Source organism: Mugil cephalus, chromosome 7, assembly GCF_022458985.1.
Source record: "Mugil cephalus isolate CIBA_MC_2020 chromosome 7, CIBA_Mcephalus_1.1, whole genome shotgun sequence".
Classification (NCBI taxonomy): Eukaryota; Metazoa; Chordata; class Actinopteri; order Mugiliformes; family Mugilidae; genus Mugil; species Mugil cephalus.
Window position 1 is genome coordinate 10,209,946 of NC_061776.1, and position 16,583 is coordinate 10,226,528.

Genomic DNA, 16,583 nt, shown 5'->3' on the forward strand with positions numbered 1-16,583 from the left:
CCCTTAATTTTTACTCAAGACATAAATGAACCCGAGTTCTTCTTCTCACACTGCAGACACAAAACTCTTTGTTAGCCTCCAGTACAAACATCCTGAGAAACAGGAAAGTGACGGGTTAAAAGAAGAAACAAGCAAAATGCAGGGAGGAAAGGGGAATATCTCTTTCAGCTCCCCTGAGCAGAGCGACAGGGTGCGTAGCCGGGCTAGCTGTGCTATTGATTTCTAATGTTATTCCACATCAACAGAAAACAAAAACCTTGAACCGTGCAAGCTGTCCCACCTTTCACATCTCTCTCTCCATCGTTCCTCACTTATTGATCAGATGTCTGCTTGTTAATTAAGACATGACCGCTACCGGCTGGTTGCGCGGTCAGCGCTGCACATCTGCAGGGCTGCAGCGGGGCCTGGGAATGAGAGGCAGCTAATCCATAAGTGCTAATGTGCTATTTCTCTCTCCCCCCGTGTCATTCTCTATTTTTCACTAACCTTTTCCTCCTCCTCTTTTTCCCTTACCTCACTCTTTCTTTCGCCTTTTACTTCCCTCTCAATACTTAACCAGTACTGAAGCATTGTGTCAAACTTTTAACTTCAAAAATAATTGTCCAACTTGACCAGAGGCCCTTCATCGTCTGGATCGTGCAATTCAAGATCATTGTTCGCCCATTATAACTTCCTTCTTAATGAGACGATAGCAAGAACTTTAAAACTAAGTCCTAATAGAACCAGAGTCCATCCACCTTTAATTTGAGACTGTTTGAGACTGTGTATAGTTGTGTTTCTGTCACAGTGGGGTGTGGGGAGGATGAAAATGCAGGCTGAGACCAGGAGAGTAGCAACCGTCTCAGTCGTTTATTTAAATAAAATAAATTTATTGCAGGAACAAATGGAAGCTTGCATGATGTGAGGACTGCAGGATGGTTGAGGAGAAAGGAAACATGTGCAGTAAACTGGGAACAGGTGAGGCAAACAGGAGACGACTGAAACAGGTAGCGGAGAGTTGGGTGGGCGGGTCTCAATGTCCAGGCTGCTTTAACTCCGCCCTAACACGAGTGGGAATCACACTAACCTGTAAGTGACTGTTACTGTAGGGAACTGTGATCCAGTCGAACAAGTTGATTCTGTTTTCTGTTTGACTTTACTTTGCAATTACTAGCTTAAGTTTGTGTGTCTGTTTGTATTTAGTGCCGTATACATATTCAGATAATAAACCCTTGTAAGTAATGATGTTTGTGGCTAAATACAACAGTTAGAAGTGATTTACTGACTCCGGGGCTGCTATTTTTAATTTATTTCCATGGTAGTGTGTTTTAACATCCATACAATGAGCCAGTCTTATGTCTTCTGGCTCAATTTATTACTAAACAGTCTGCACATAAGGATGTAAGAGTATTGAATGTTAACATAACTGCGGGCTTGTAGAAATTAAAGAGATGTTTTATTCCCCACTGACTTTCTACGCTGGCAAAATGTTAAACAAAAGCAAATTTGAAAAGATCGAAAAGGCATTTTATCGCAAACCTTCCCTCTGAGGTATAAGTGGGAGTTTTTCAATTTAGATTTATATATATATATATAAAAAAAAAGGTGCAAAATATTTCACTGTTATTTTATGCTCCCCAATGTTCCCCTCGAGCCACAGACAAACTCCATCTCCCGCCCCCAGTGGGAATCCTGAGCTCTTAAAAGTAACACATCGCACACTTCAACTCTATCTTGCACTTAAAAGGAGTCTAAATTTGTAGCTCTGTGTGATCACATGTGGGACATCGCACCCCACTGAACCACATACACAAGATCCAAACCCCGAGGACAGCTACAGTTAAGCTGTACACGCAGTGTACACCCAGTATTTCCCTCCCTCATCTGAACTTTTTTTTTACACCTGAATATGAAAATACAGTGAGAAGCGCGCAGCCTCGTAAACTCATTGCACTTTCAGGCCTTTTCGGGTCTTTCTTCATCTTCCGCTCCAGCCTGTGAGTTTGCATTGCAGGGCTGAATGCAGCAGGACCAAGTCAATCAATATTCTCCTTGAGCATTTGTAGAGGATGTTGTTAAGCAGCTTGGTGGAATTTTTTTGTTGACTCCTAGTTCGGTCCATTTTTCTATTCCCTGCAGTTGAAGCCTAAGCTGCTGACAAATAATAGTAGTTCAAGTGTGTGAGTGTTTGATATAAGGAGAGGTTTTTTTTTTTTTTTTGGCTCTGCCAGGAGTTACTAAAATACGACCGTACCTTAAAGCAGTACTTTGTGCTGATGTCATAGTGAGTCTAAGTTGTGTTTTGTAGGTTATCCCCATCAACGGATTTTACTAAACGCTCCGACTGGATGTACAAATGTAACACACTTAATGTCGCACACTTAATGTAAGAAGTTTGGTTGCCTTTTGGGTTGTTCAATTTAATACTTTTTAATCCTCAACAGTTTTTGGGATGTTTGCCTAAGATGAAAGCTTTGTCTTGCTGCATCTGGGAGAAACTGCGTCAAAGTTTTGTTTTCAGCTATTGCCAGGCGTCATATTGCATTTAAAGGTCTGCAGTAAACTCCTCCTGTCTCCCCCTTCTGGCAAATTACACAAACGACATTGACAGGCGCATATGGTGTATTTCTATGATGTTCCTATTTAAACCTCAACTTCCCACTGGTCCCTTAGAACTGAAGAAGCCACTCAGTGGGGAAACATCTTCTCAAAGTCAAGTGCAGTTGTCTTTGTTAAATGCGTTTTGCATACACCATGACCTGAATGCCTGAGAACCTATTCCTGTAATCTACAGTCTCTTCTCTCCTTCCAGAATTATCCAGTGAATAAAATGTCACATTTACATTGAGCAATAGAAACCTTTTTTTGATCAGTCCTTCCTGACTCAGACACTGGCTCCAAACTTCCAAGATGGTCCCTCCCAAATCCCAGAGCAGAACTAGGGCTCGTCAGGGATTTGAAGACGGACGAGAATCATACCCCTAGACCAGGCATGTCAAACATACGGCCCGCGGGCCGGACCCGGCCCGTTGGGTCATTTAATCCGGCCCGGCATAAATTTCTGAGTATGTCAAAAAAAGAAGCGAGTCTCTAGCTAATTTCTATTAAAAGTTGTGATTTTTTAAAATAAATACAAACCAAATGCTCCCTCCGGCCGCTAGAGGGCAGTAAATGTGTAAAAGCGCTCACGTCAAGCATGCGGCACTGACACGAGTTAGTCACAGGAAATAAACATTCGCAACGTGATGTGTCCAAGTAAAAATAAACCGGCAATCTTGCTTCACCATTCACCACTTCTAAACAAGTTATCGGTCAACAAACCCTTCCCAAAATGGCACTGTCAAAAAAAAGAAGAGTGGACACGGAGTGCAGAGTTTTCCAGGAGAAATGGACCGAGAAGTATTTATTCACAGAAGTGAATGCAAAACCAGTGTGCTTGGTATGTAATCAGCAAGTTGCAGTGTTCAAAGAGTTTAATATTCGGCGCCACTCATCATAAAGACAAGTACTGTATGTCATATTAAAGACAATTAATATTGTGCAGTATATTCTCAACTTCAGTAGGCCCAGCCTAGTAGTTTGATCTGATGTAGTCTAATCCTATTGCCCATGCACTGCTATAACTTTTTTATTTATTTATTTATTTTATTTTATTTTGTATTTCTTTTTTCATTTATTTCAAAGCAGTATGACAATTAAGGCGAAAATATTTTTTTTTACAGCTCCCACTTGAGTTTGTTTAGTGTGATGAGTTGGTTCAGGTGTAAAACTGCATTCACTCAACTGTTAAAATAAACCAGTTGTTAACACATTCACGGCCAAACATGAAAAATCATTTTTTTCCCATTGTTTTTGAACAAATGTGTTGTGCTTAGAAAAGATCCCTTGTCATCCGTGATTATAATATGTAGGGTAGGCTACAAATGTAGGCTGAATGATAAAGCATAGTACTGAAAAACAACGCTAAATATTTGGATTTGACATTCTTTTGCTGATCCGGCCCACCTGAGAACAGAAAGTCTGGATCCGGCCCCAAAGCCAAACTGAGTTTGACATGCCTGCCCTAGACCAACGAGCCACTTTACACACAACTGAATGAGCGATAAAATGATGGTACATTATTGTACCATGTATCAAATCGGGATTGCTATAAACTTCCCTGACATAATTTTACAATTGTTTATTGCTTACGGACGTTGACACAGCAGGCAAAAACACCCACTCACTGATCAATTTATGTGTTCATTACACTGCACTTTGTCTAAATTCTCTAAAAATCATCTTCCTAAACAGACTCATAGCACTGTGACTCTTGTCTCTACCCCGGCGTATGAGGTACCGCTGTAAAGCCATCAAAGTAGAAAGGCCGATCTGAAGCTAAACTCGAAATCTCATTGCTTGGTGTCCATTTATGACAACGTGATTTGTTCAAAAGCGCCACGTGACCGGATATTCTGCTGGTCTGTGTTTACCTGCGGAGGAGACGAAGGTGGAGACGATCAGCAATGACTCATCGTTCATGTTTCACACTTGAATGAACTTATTGAAAATTTAATCTGATATTTTGATATTATATATGCTGATATGATTATATTATATGCTTTGAAGGATATGAGTAGATTTGGTTTTGGTACATAGTGGTTTCCAATAAAAAATATACATGACTTTGCAATGTAAAACTTTAAAGGTCGTCTTCTTAAAATGAGTTTTTCTGCCACTCTGAGCCAGAAATCTCCACCTCAGCAGCACTTACACACACCAAACTTTCCAGATTTATTCCTAAATACAATCTACAGGAATTTAGAAAGGGGATTTTTCATATATCATTCAGAGCCTGATTTATATCACATTTTACTCCTAAAAACATGGCAAAAATTCATGTTTTTGGACTGCTGACAGTATTTTGTGATTCATGGAGGGATAAAAAGAGATAAGAATTTTGAACATGACTTTAGCCATTATTCAGATTTCTGTTCTGGAAATATATGCAAATGGGTCCATATTTAAGTAGATAACTCCTCATTTGTATATTTCAAATACAAATTCACACAACACTTGTAATTAAAAAAAAAATCTATTCATGTAAGTAATTAACTGGAGAAGTTTCATGGTGATATCTATTATCTACTACTATTTTACCAGATTCACCTGTAGTGTCTCGCCTTAAAACGTTCTACATGCAAGAAAGTACTATATATTAACAACTATGTAAGTGACTAAAGATGGACTTAGACCACAAGGTTTTTTTAGGCCAGTTTATCCCTAATTTCACCTCTCCATGCAACTGTAACAAAAATCTGATCTGGAATTTGCTTGGTACTGAGGTTCATCCAGTGGCAGGTGTGGCTGAAATTTACAATTAAAAACCTGTAAAACTGTGTCTTTTAATTTCAATACAACGAGCCAGACAAACGAGTCCACAAGGACGTAGAGCAGCTGACAGCGTGGTCAAGCAACGATAAATATACGACATACTGAGGCTCACATTAGCTAGCACACTGCTGTTGTCTGATTAAATATGACATCAGTGCGGGCACTATGGTGGGGCATTCAAAGGGCTGTGCGCCCCCCAGCAGTGATCAATGAAACAAAAATTAAAAAAAAAAAAATTAATTTGCTAATAATAATTAATAATGATAAAGAAAAATGTGATAACATTTCTGCTGTTTTGGAAATACTCTATTTCTCAAATGACAGTGCATTGATCAGTTCATTCACACCAAGCTGATGCACCACAGTTTCCCCTTCATTTACATCCCCCATCACAAAAATATGCAACTTTTTTCTCTCCAGGTGCCGCACCCTGTAACACAACACTTTTTGTGATTTGTAAATAGCTTACAAGCTTTCAATGTCAATGATTTTGAGGCTCGTCTAAAACATCTTTTCCATTATTCAGCAGCTGAAAATAAAAAAAAAAATGAAAAATCACAAGTTGAGAAGAGATAAATTGAAAACGGAGTACAGCCTATCAGACCGGACTTTAAATTCTGGGCCGCACTTTTTTACTCTCTTAAATGGCTACACTGCCCTTCATATAACCACACCACACACGCATGCACACTCCAGAAACAAAACATGCACACTCCACCTCGCTGGCTCTTATCCAGCCTCTAACATACCGTACAAACACACACACACGCACTACCAACCCACTAAGCCCGTGCCCCGTGAACCATGACAGCTGTAGCCCGCTTGATTGACAGAGTTTGAAAGTCAGGTTCAAGTGCAGGTTCACACGACCCTGGCATTACTCTGCTTCCGCCGTACGCTTCTCAACGGCTCTGCCAGCGCCTGCTCACTTATCTTCCACCAGATGTCTGTCACACGCTGCGATGTTTTCTGCCAGTCATCTCCCAGTCTCCAGTGTTTAATTAGTGCTGATTACTGCCTGGGCTTTCTTTGTAAATAATATATGGGTGCCGGGGAAAGTACATCAACATAAGCTGTCTCTGGAGAGGCAGCGGCCATGAATAGTAAAATCATCAGCGTGTCCTTTCGCCATGTTTTATTGTATGATCAAGCTTTACGGGGAGTGAAACAGACAAGCTCGCTGTGAAGTTGTAAAGCTGTATACGTGTGTTTGGGTTTACATGTGTGTTTCCTCCTAATGAAGTTTTAAGTTTTTGGATTTTTTACTTTGCTCACACACATACACTGTAGAGCAGCCGACCTCAGATTTTCATGTTAATGCACCTTACCCTTGCTGATTTCTTCAAGGCTTCCTCCTTGTCTCTGCTGCTTACATCACATCATGAGTGATACAGCCCTCCACCTCGACGACCAAGGTGGGATAAGGAGGGGGTAGACATTACCATACTGTACACCTACATCAATGCACAACCCCAATAATAGGCCCTGTCATCAGAACAAATCACAGGCTTTCAGGGGCAGTGGCCCAAGCGATGCAAATTCAAATTTCATTTCGCCCTCGCAGAAAATTGGAGCAGGGGGAATTAACTCGTGATCCATTCCTTATATTTCTCCAGCAATCTGGGGGGTTTGCGGGGGAGAGGGGTGACGCTGGCGGGGCTGCTTTATAGTTCGATGGAGGACGCAAACAATTTGCTTGATATGTAATACATTACACCACCAAGAATGACAAAATTGGCCACAGCGCACGGCGACGAAAACAAGCCTAATCGGACTCCTCAATTTCACGGTGACACGGCCTGCTGTAATGAGGTGACTCTGTGACTCTCCTCGCTTAACAAAAAAAAAAAAAAAAAAAACTTCAGCGCTGTTGAAAATGTTTAAAGAGTCAATGCAAAGAAGCACTGTCAAGTTTTTATGCTAGTTCGACTTCCTGTTGCGGACGTAGGAGACCTGTATCTCCTCCTGTAGCTGTGGCTTTACCTCAGATAATTAATCTAAAACCATTAAATTACCCAGTAGATGATCATTCAACATTTTTACATGAGCTTAGCCACATCTAACATATTTTCCTACCTACGTGCATGAAGTATGACCTTATCTTAGCATCCTTCCACAATGAATCCCACATCCCATGTGGGTGGTTGCCTGTGGGTCTGGGGGAACCAGCTAGGCGTGTGTTACAGGATTCATATTTTTATGGATTCGGTTACAGCACTTTTTTCTGCAACGAAATAAATATGTATTTTCCAGCGAGAACTGAATGCTAAAAGTAACACATTTCAAATGTATTCAGAGAGAAATGTGTCAAAATAAACCTGAAAAAATAATATTTTTTTGCAAGTGAAATCAATGTGTTAAAAATAAGCATATAAATGATAAATATTTTATAGATATGTAGTTAAAATTATGAATGACAGACAAAACTTCAAGTCCCCATTTATTATATGTTATTATATATATATTACCCTTAACTACAAGGGTTTTTGTTTATTAACACTTAAGAAATAGTTTGCTAGATTTGGAGCATTCTTATCCACCTTCTTGGTCTTAATGAGGACTACACATAGCTAATGATGTCAAGTCATTCATGTCACAGACACATTTTTACCAACAATAGCTTAGAAAGTTTATAAAAAAAAAAAATGATCCAACAAATCAAATATACTCTTGAGATTGAGTAGTAAACATAACATCTGTCCTGGTTTTAAATTACATCCTTCCATTCTGGTCCTCCTGTGGCTCACATGTACCACGTTGTTCTTTCCTTTCAAGTAAAACACATCGGGCCCCTCCGCCTGCCTGTAACGTGCCGGTGGTTTGTACATGCACCAACACATTGACATTCTAAAACTTTGAACAAGGCCAAAGTTTCCCTTCAGCAGCCTTGATCTCTCCGTATCTGTCATAGCTATCACCGGTCTGGATTTGTGAGGCACTCCAAGTGTCTTGTCAGGGAAAGTTTCCGAAAGCCTCAGTATGTATTTATACAGCATGGAAGTGCATTACAGGTTCTGACCATGGGTGACTTGTGCGAGGGAAGAGGTGAGATACAGAGCTGAGGGAAAGAGGTTTTTGTCTTATCAGTCAGAGCGGCAGCCATGGGTTAAATCTGTAATGAAAAAAAAGAGAAAGTTTTTTGGTTCGAAGACGCTGTGTAAAGCCGTTTTAGATTTATTTTAGAAAGATGTGCCAACATAAACATTTGTGGGTTTTAGACAATAGTCTTTTTTTCTGACGGTAGATAGTGGCCCTCAGCAGTGGGGAATAGCACGTAGGCAGGCAGATAAGTGCATGGCCTGCCTCTGTGGAAGCATTTGAACCCTACTGTATGTGCAAACAGTTACTCAACCACATACAAAGCCTGACAGATAGCCCAAGGCACATACATACACATACACATACACATACATACACATCCACTAAAATTGTGTCCATGCTGAAATACACAACAACTGAACGCCTGCTGCCTGTGAAAGGAGCACAGTAAACAAAATCCTTAGCTACCAAAGCTAACAGTTTAGCAAACAAATAACCGAGTAATTTAATGTCACAAGTGCAAAGGCACAATGGAAGCACAAAACTATCTTCCATATAATAAAATGATTAAATCATCACGTCACAACTCGCGAACCTTAGGAAATATTAAAGGAAGAATCTGTCCACAAGGACATTTCTCGTGAAAGTTTAAAAGAGTTTTATATAACGTCGGCTTCCATCTGATGACTGGCAGTGGAGAAACTGTCATTGTGTTCTGATATTGTCTTCACATGAAGGGTCAATATCAATGGCGATTTTGTCGTTTGTCATTTTGTTGTGAGGTTGGAGTTAATGAGATGTTGTCAGGAATGGCGGATGTGGTGGATGAATTTAATATGTTGTAATTTTGTCTTCTACAGGTTTTTTTTTGTAATTGCGTTATATGGCCGCATCATTTGACTTCGTTGTTAGCTTGCTAAAAGGTAGCTTATCTGTAGTGTTCTCACGACCTACAACAGATTTAGCTTCTTTAATGCCGAGCGCTTTGTGTGCATAACTTCCCATTTCCTGACTTCGAGTTCATGGCTACCTTTTGTAGGAAACAAAACTCAAATCTGAACAGCTACTTCAGAGAAGAGAATGGAGTTAGAAGTTAAAAGAAAATGCCTTCGACAGGATTGTGTGACATGTCGTCGGTGTCAGCGGCGTGTTAGCTTGAATCTTCACCACAATCTCGTTCCTGTTACAAGGAACTAGTTAGAGTTGGACTCAAACGCAACAACTCAGGACCCAGGTGGTGGATAGAAAGTCTCTTCGAAAAAAGCAGGCAAACAGAAAGTCTAGAAAATGCAAGAAAAATGCACATTACGAAAAAGCTAGAAATTTTCTGACACGGAGGAACTGTTTCCTCAGAAGGAAACAATGAGACTAAATACAAGAGGAACAATGAGGTGAGATACATCAGGACAGTGCTAATAATTGGGGGAAGTGAAGCAAAACCCTGAAAAACAGTTATTAAACATGCACCAGAGAACTGAACGGAACTAAAACAAAAAATAGAAAAAGTATTTAACCAAACTTTTGTTTTTCTTCTTTAAGGCTAATGATCTGCTCAAGTTCCTGCACCTCCACACGGGTGTTGTTAGTTGATTGAGTGGACCTGGGTTCAGGGCTGGAGTTAGCAGAGCCGTGCGGGGAATTACAAAAGGTCAGCAAACTCACCACGGCAGGAGATCTTTTTCTAAAAGCACACAGCAGGAAAAGTACAGATGTTGCAAATAATATTAATTCTATTCTGTTAAAGTTTCCCCAGTGAAATTGTAGCTCACATTTTAACTAGTGAAAGAAATTCACCACCTCATCCACCTAGTACTGGTTTAAAAAAAAAAAAAACATAACAAGAAGACCTAATCGAAAAGAAAGACAGTATTTCTTTAATTTAAGTATTAAATTGAGAGATTGAATATTTTCATCGGAAGAGTCTGGGATTTTTCCATTTATCCTTAAAATTCCCACACCATAGCTTTAACACTTTGGCCACTAACAGTAAAGTACTAAAAGAAAATCTGTTCAGCCAAAAAAATGCCCTTAATTAAATAAAGATTTTTTTTTTTTTCTAAAAAGCTACTGAAAAGTACAACAAAGTTTCCCTAACCTGCCTCTTCTGGCGCTTTATTTAACGAGCTCCGAGCTCCTCTCTTGTCTTGAGTCGGTGATGCTTTGAGCTGTCACGGGGAAGAAAAGCTGTGTTAGACATAGTGAGCCTGTCAACACAGTGCCAAGCTGCTAGGAGAAGCCAAGGTTAGGCATCAGCCAAAGGAGAAGGGCACTGCTGCTGCTGTCTACTCAAGAATATCAACAGTAGCTAGACCCATATCTCACCTTACTTCATTGTATTGATTTGTGTTTTTTTTTTTTTTTTTTTACTTTTGTAGCGTTCACGGTCACGAGGACTGAATAAGGTCATTTATATCTGAGGAGGAATTGACGAAAAACACGCGATTAGACGAAGCGATTCATTAACTCATCGACTTGGCCGGGTAAATCATAAGATTTGTTCTTTGTGGATTATTCAGCGTGAGCGGCACTTTGACATTTTGGATGGAGATGTTGCTGGTGATTATTTATGTATTTATTAAGTGCGGCACATATGAAAAGATTCGCTCATTGCCCATCGCTTTATAGCTGACAGCTGATCACCAGTGAATATTCCGGGCTCACTTGCCCATATCCAGCCCTGGATGTGAAATGAGTAGGGCATGTAAAATATTGCTTGGGTATGTACGGAGCGAGCTGCTCTTGTCATCACTGTTTAATAAGGAATCACAATCAAAGATGTCACTCGTCAAAAATCTGTGTTTGCGTGACTAGCCGCTATCAGTGATACATTTCATAAACTGACCCTTTGCATAGGCTCATATAGTGTGTCCCACTAAGCCCTAGATACCTCATCCATGTCTGGATTCCTTTCACAGTCTCTGAAAGCAGATTTTTACCCCTAGCTGAAAAAGGAGGGTAGTTTAAGGGAAGGACAGAGTTGCTAAATGATCTCCAGTCTGTCCTTAGGGAGGCTCACTTGTTTGGGTAATGAATAATACCAATTGCTGCTGGGCTGTTCACGGGATAAAAGGTCATTAAAACTTTATGAAATGTGTCTTTGTAATGGTGTTGGTTAAAACCCCTGGACATACAAGGGGATCTTTTCCCTCCTGTGACGAAAAACCAGGCTACGCAAAAACTATCCGATTTCAATATGACAATGCCAACGGCAAAAGCATCGCATCCCAGAGCTCCCCAACTTGCACATCCTCCACTCTATCAGCGCGCTAGCCACACCGGTCGAGCCCGATGATCCAGATTTTGCTGGTTTTTAATTAAGTGGAAGGTCAAATCTCATCGCTCTTGACTTCAGGGAGCTGCTGCTGTCTGCACGGCAGAAGAGCTACACCCAGCCATTAATTTTATGGAGCAGGGACTTTAATTGATTAAAAAGTTAAGGACTATGGGGAATGCTCAGCGAGAGGCCTTAGTATTTAGTTCATTTGGATGTGTGGTGGTATTGTGGCCGCTGACGTTATGTGACAGCATTTAACTTGAGCAAAGATATTTTTATACATAGGCATATACAGGTAGTATCACTTCTAAACATGACCCAAGAGTGTTAATATAAAGATAATTTCTCCTTGATCACATGAAGGTTTGAATTGGTTTTATGTCCCATGTGTTATTAAAAAATACATTTCTCAGATGCATCCTCCTTGTTTCTCAAATTGAGGACTCTGTACGTACTGTAAGTATTAATTACACCTTCAAAAACATAGACTTCTATTTGTCATTTGCCCTATCAAGCATTTGCAAGCTCTAAAAGTCAATAATTTTTTAAATAACTTGTTTAGAGCCAATAATCAATTTCATAATTATCCAGCGTGAACAGCTGTCGAGCTTCTTTTTTTGTATTGTTCAGTTTCTGTTTTCTGTCGTTTTGTTCTATTCTCTGTCTTGATTGCTTTTCTTAAGTTAAAGGCTAACTGTTATTTTTGGGAGCCGTCCTTTTCAAGCCCCCTGAGAGTTTCCCTGGCATGCATTTAAAAATAATAAAAAAAAGACAGTCAATTGCTTATTGTTATGGTACTTCCATTATTGTTGTTGTGCTTTAACGTATCTTACAAGGTGACAAATAAATGAAATGAAACAATGAAACACACTCACAGTAATAAAACACACATTGTTATTGAAAGTAAATGGATAATTATGAAGCATCTCATTGTTGTTGCAACTGCAGGTCGGCCAGTGACAGAGCATCAGTCCGACCTTTTATATCAGACCATTTGGTTCAAGCAGCGGAGCAGCGACAGAATCTTTCCAACGATCGTGTGATTCAAAAACCATGGAAATATGTGGTTAAATCTTGCAAAGTTGCCTCTGACAGAACAGTGAAATATGTCCTTCAGATCATTATTTACAAGGCTTATAACATGAAAACTAAATAATGCAGCAGCATAAAGTAATATTTGCAGAGATAGGGTTAAGGTTAGGGTTAGGACAAAGACTTAGGGTAAGACTTAGTAAATAAAAATAAAATAATAATGTGGCTTTCAAGCCTCAGCCTTAAACACGTTTTTTGTCTGTTTTGAATTATGGCTGGAAACTAATCCCATATTTAACCCACCGTAGAACTGTTACAAGCTGATTTATCGTTTTAATCATGAACTGTTTTAAACTCTAAAATTAAACTACAAATTAACTACACATCTGGGCATAAAGTTAAAGAAAGACGAAATTACAATATTTGGATTTGTGAATCAATCATGTGTGTGTTTCTAACCTCTAAGGAATTGTGTGTATTTAAAAGCTAAAACAAGCCAGGACGTTACGAAGACATCCACTTATTCGCCGACTTTCTGCCGCTGCTTCTTATCAGCGGTGCAAGACGGGGTATAGTTTCCCTTGTTTCCCGCAGTTATCCATCATTAATGCGAGATGTCACTGTAAGGCCAGGAAGTCAATTAGAATGGATGTATTTCTGACTGCCGCTGTCATTTCTCTGTCTCATGTTCATTGGCGATTGTGGGCAACGTATACCCGGCTCCTCGGTCTCAAATGGGGGAAATCTGTCCTCGGAAGCACTTCGTACAAACAAACATAGGCATGATGTGAAACCATGAGCCGCCCGAACCCTTGGGGACGTCTATTGTGTCAGATCCACTGCACGGTCTCCTTTTCCAGCTGTTTCTGTATCAACCCCCTCCTCCTCCTCCACCACCACCACCACCACCACCTCATAAGAAGCTGAGGTCATTGATTGTAACCTTTTACCCTCTTAGGAATAAAATCAAATATGGAGAATTATATTTGGAATACACATGGAATATGAAACTGTAATATCTGACAACAAACACAGCCCCACTCTGCCTCAGATGGAGCACTTCACAGGGAGTAAACACATCTCTCGTCGGGGAGGAAAAGGTTACATTCTGCGTACGTGCAGTTTACTTTCTGAAGTGACTCAAACTGAACCAACTTGTTGTTTTTTTTTTTCTCTTGGAAGCACGCTGGCTCCATGTGGTCAAAAAGAGGGAGGGTTTGGTTGCTTGTTGAAAGGCTTTAAGGCCCCTCTCTCTTCTCCTGACAGGAGCATCTGTCAGCTCTGCAACAGTTTGCTCTAATAAACCATCTCCGCCAACTGGTAGCGTTTCCTGCCTGAAGACTCCCTTGCCAGATAACTTTGAAGAGGGAGAGAAAAAGGAGAATTCTCAAGCTACGCAGCTTCTCTTTATTCCATCATCTCTCTATCAGATCCCTGTTTTGTGCTCAATTAGTGAATCATACAGAGTGCCTTTCATTTAGCTCTCGGAGTGGCAAAAGTGACCTTATTCGTGACGCCACTCTCTCCGCAGGGGCAGCAACAAATGAGGCCTTGTTTTTTTTTTCTTTTCTTTTCTTTTAAAGGGGAGCATAATGATGCTTTGTGGAGGCACGATCCAAGTCAGATAACCCACCAGGATTTCAATTTACCCCTGTCAAAAAGTTTGAAAGGCACAAATAAACGTTGCCGCAAGGGCAGGCTTTGTGTATTCCCTCCAGAAGGTGGTGATTCAGTGGGTGCAGAATGATGCCTATTCACATCTCTGCCTTTTGTTGTTATCCTTCTGTCTCAGGTGCAAGTGCAACCTGCATGCCAACAGCTGTGTGTTTGACAAGGGGAGGCTGGGCTGCGAGTGTGAACACAACACCACAGGGCCCGACTGCAGCCGCTGTAAGAGACATTACCATGGAAGAGCGTGGAGTGTGGGCTCCTATCTCCCTATACCCAAAGGAACTGCGAATATATGTAAGTAAAGAAGCATTTCTGGCGTTCTGTAGATAAGGACTGGCCGTGCATCTAGTTAAGAAGTGATACAGCTTCCTGGAAACACACCATTTCCTGTCTACGATTATAATACCTTTTATTTCTTCTCTTATTTATATTGTTCTGACACTTCATTATTTCAGCTCCCTGCCCCTGGGCTGCATCTCTCCTTGATGCTGTTTCAGGATTAGTTTACTGTTCACCTGGTTTCTTTTGCAAAAATACAACCAACAGGTTAGGAGGACCTACAGGTGACATCATATGAGACAGTCTTCAGCATAACAGTTCGACGTTCAAATTATTTAAATTGTGTATATTTATATTATAACTCTTGCTATTGTGCCCTTACAGCTGTATACAGTTGGCGTATTGGTAATTTTTTGCATTAACAAACCATTTATAAATGGTGCAATGGTCAAATCTAGTAAAGTAACTTATACGAGACGAATCATTTTGTCCAAACGCAACTTGAGTGCAATTCTGGTTAGCCATACAAATGATGCAACCAGTGTTGGTCCATTGTCATCAAGTAGCATGCTTCTATCCGAGGACCTACGCATCGCCAAATAGTTAACAGGGACTTGTTGCGCACACAACAGCGCCCGCTTGCTTCAGGGGCTTCGTAACACAGGTCAACTGCTCTTACATTTCATTTATTCACAATTAAATGAGGGTGAGTAAGATCCCTACTAATGCTTTAACATTGAATTTGATGCGGCTACCTTGACTCCGAGACGAGCGCGAACGCGGTGTCTCTGAGGCAGAAGGTGCTCTTTTGCATTATCCCCATTATAATCTTGGACGGCGGTTGAGTCACATTTATCAAATCCCATGCCTGAGGCAGGGGGCTCATTGCTTCAATAAATCTAATACAGTCACACAGGGACGCGGCAGTAGACGGCCAAGCAAGGCCAGATGGTGGAAGATCTAGCCCTCTAGTCCCCTCGCACTGATTCAGCCTTGCAGTCAGAAACTCTCATGGCAGCCATCGGCCGGGATTGACAGCAGGTTTTTCAGATGCTCAGTTTGATTGTCTGACTCGAATCCTCAGACGTGGCGCTCTGATAAGATTCGTGCAGATATACGGTGTTGCTGCCGGTCCGCTGTTTTTCTGTGAGTAAATCTTTGCACCGGCGCCGCTTCCCTCGCTCTTCTCAGAGCGCTGTGCCGCTGATGAGCATTACCCAGTCATTTGTACAAACATGCGGTTTGCACGTGTGAGCGCAGAGCCGTGTGTGCGTACACGCGTGCGCACGCAACACGTCTGGCGGCGCGCAGGAGTCTACTTGTGGGAGCGTTTGTGAACTCTAAGGAAATATTGCTGGATTTACCCCTGCACCTCTTCTGTGTTATGAGTCTCCCTGCAATGTGCCGCTCGCTGTCAGATTGACAGGGCTTTATTAAAAAATCCAACAGTTGGCCGCATCTGCACTGAACTGATGAAACCCAGGTCTAGCCATATCAAAAGCAATATTAGCACTTGTTTGGCAGTGGCATAAAATGCAATAATGTTGCACATGGAAGTGACGTAGCCCAGGTGTTGAACGAGCAGACTTTTTTGTCTTGAATTATTCTTATTTCTCTCATAAGTGCAGCTCGGGTCCCATAACATGCCTTTACCTATTAGGTGAGGCTCATATTTCCTATGAGGATATTAAACATAAAGCCCCTGTATTAAGACAAATATGCTGAACGTGCAAAATGTAATTATGGTTTAATAGCTTTCATCTGTCATCAAGTCTTCCTCTTTAATCACGGAAGTCATTTATCTCATGGCTAGCGACAGGCTGGGGTCTATTACATATTCAAATCCCTGTACATGCAGATATATGGACATACAGCATGTGACCTTTCATCCAATAAATTAGAGCCCAAATGGAGCCCTTTGTTGCTATGAGCCATG

General features: G+C 40.9%; 1 protein-coding gene across 4 annotated transcripts in view; it reads left to right on the forward strand.

Annotated features, from left to right (window-relative positions):
* The window catches only part of LOC125010106 (netrin-G1-like), a 61,977-nt gene that overhangs the window by 33,111 nt on the left and 12,283 nt on the right, over nucleotides 1–16,583 (forward strand). For all 4 annotated transcript variants that reach the window (XM_047588466.1, XM_047588468.1, XM_047588465.1 and 1 more), the window contains exon 4: nucleotides 14,490–14,662. In XM_047588466.1, coding sequence (XP_047444422.1) covers nucleotides 14,490–14,662 — 173 coding nt within the window. The remainder of the gene's footprint in view (nucleotides 1–14,489; nucleotides 14,663–16,583) is intronic.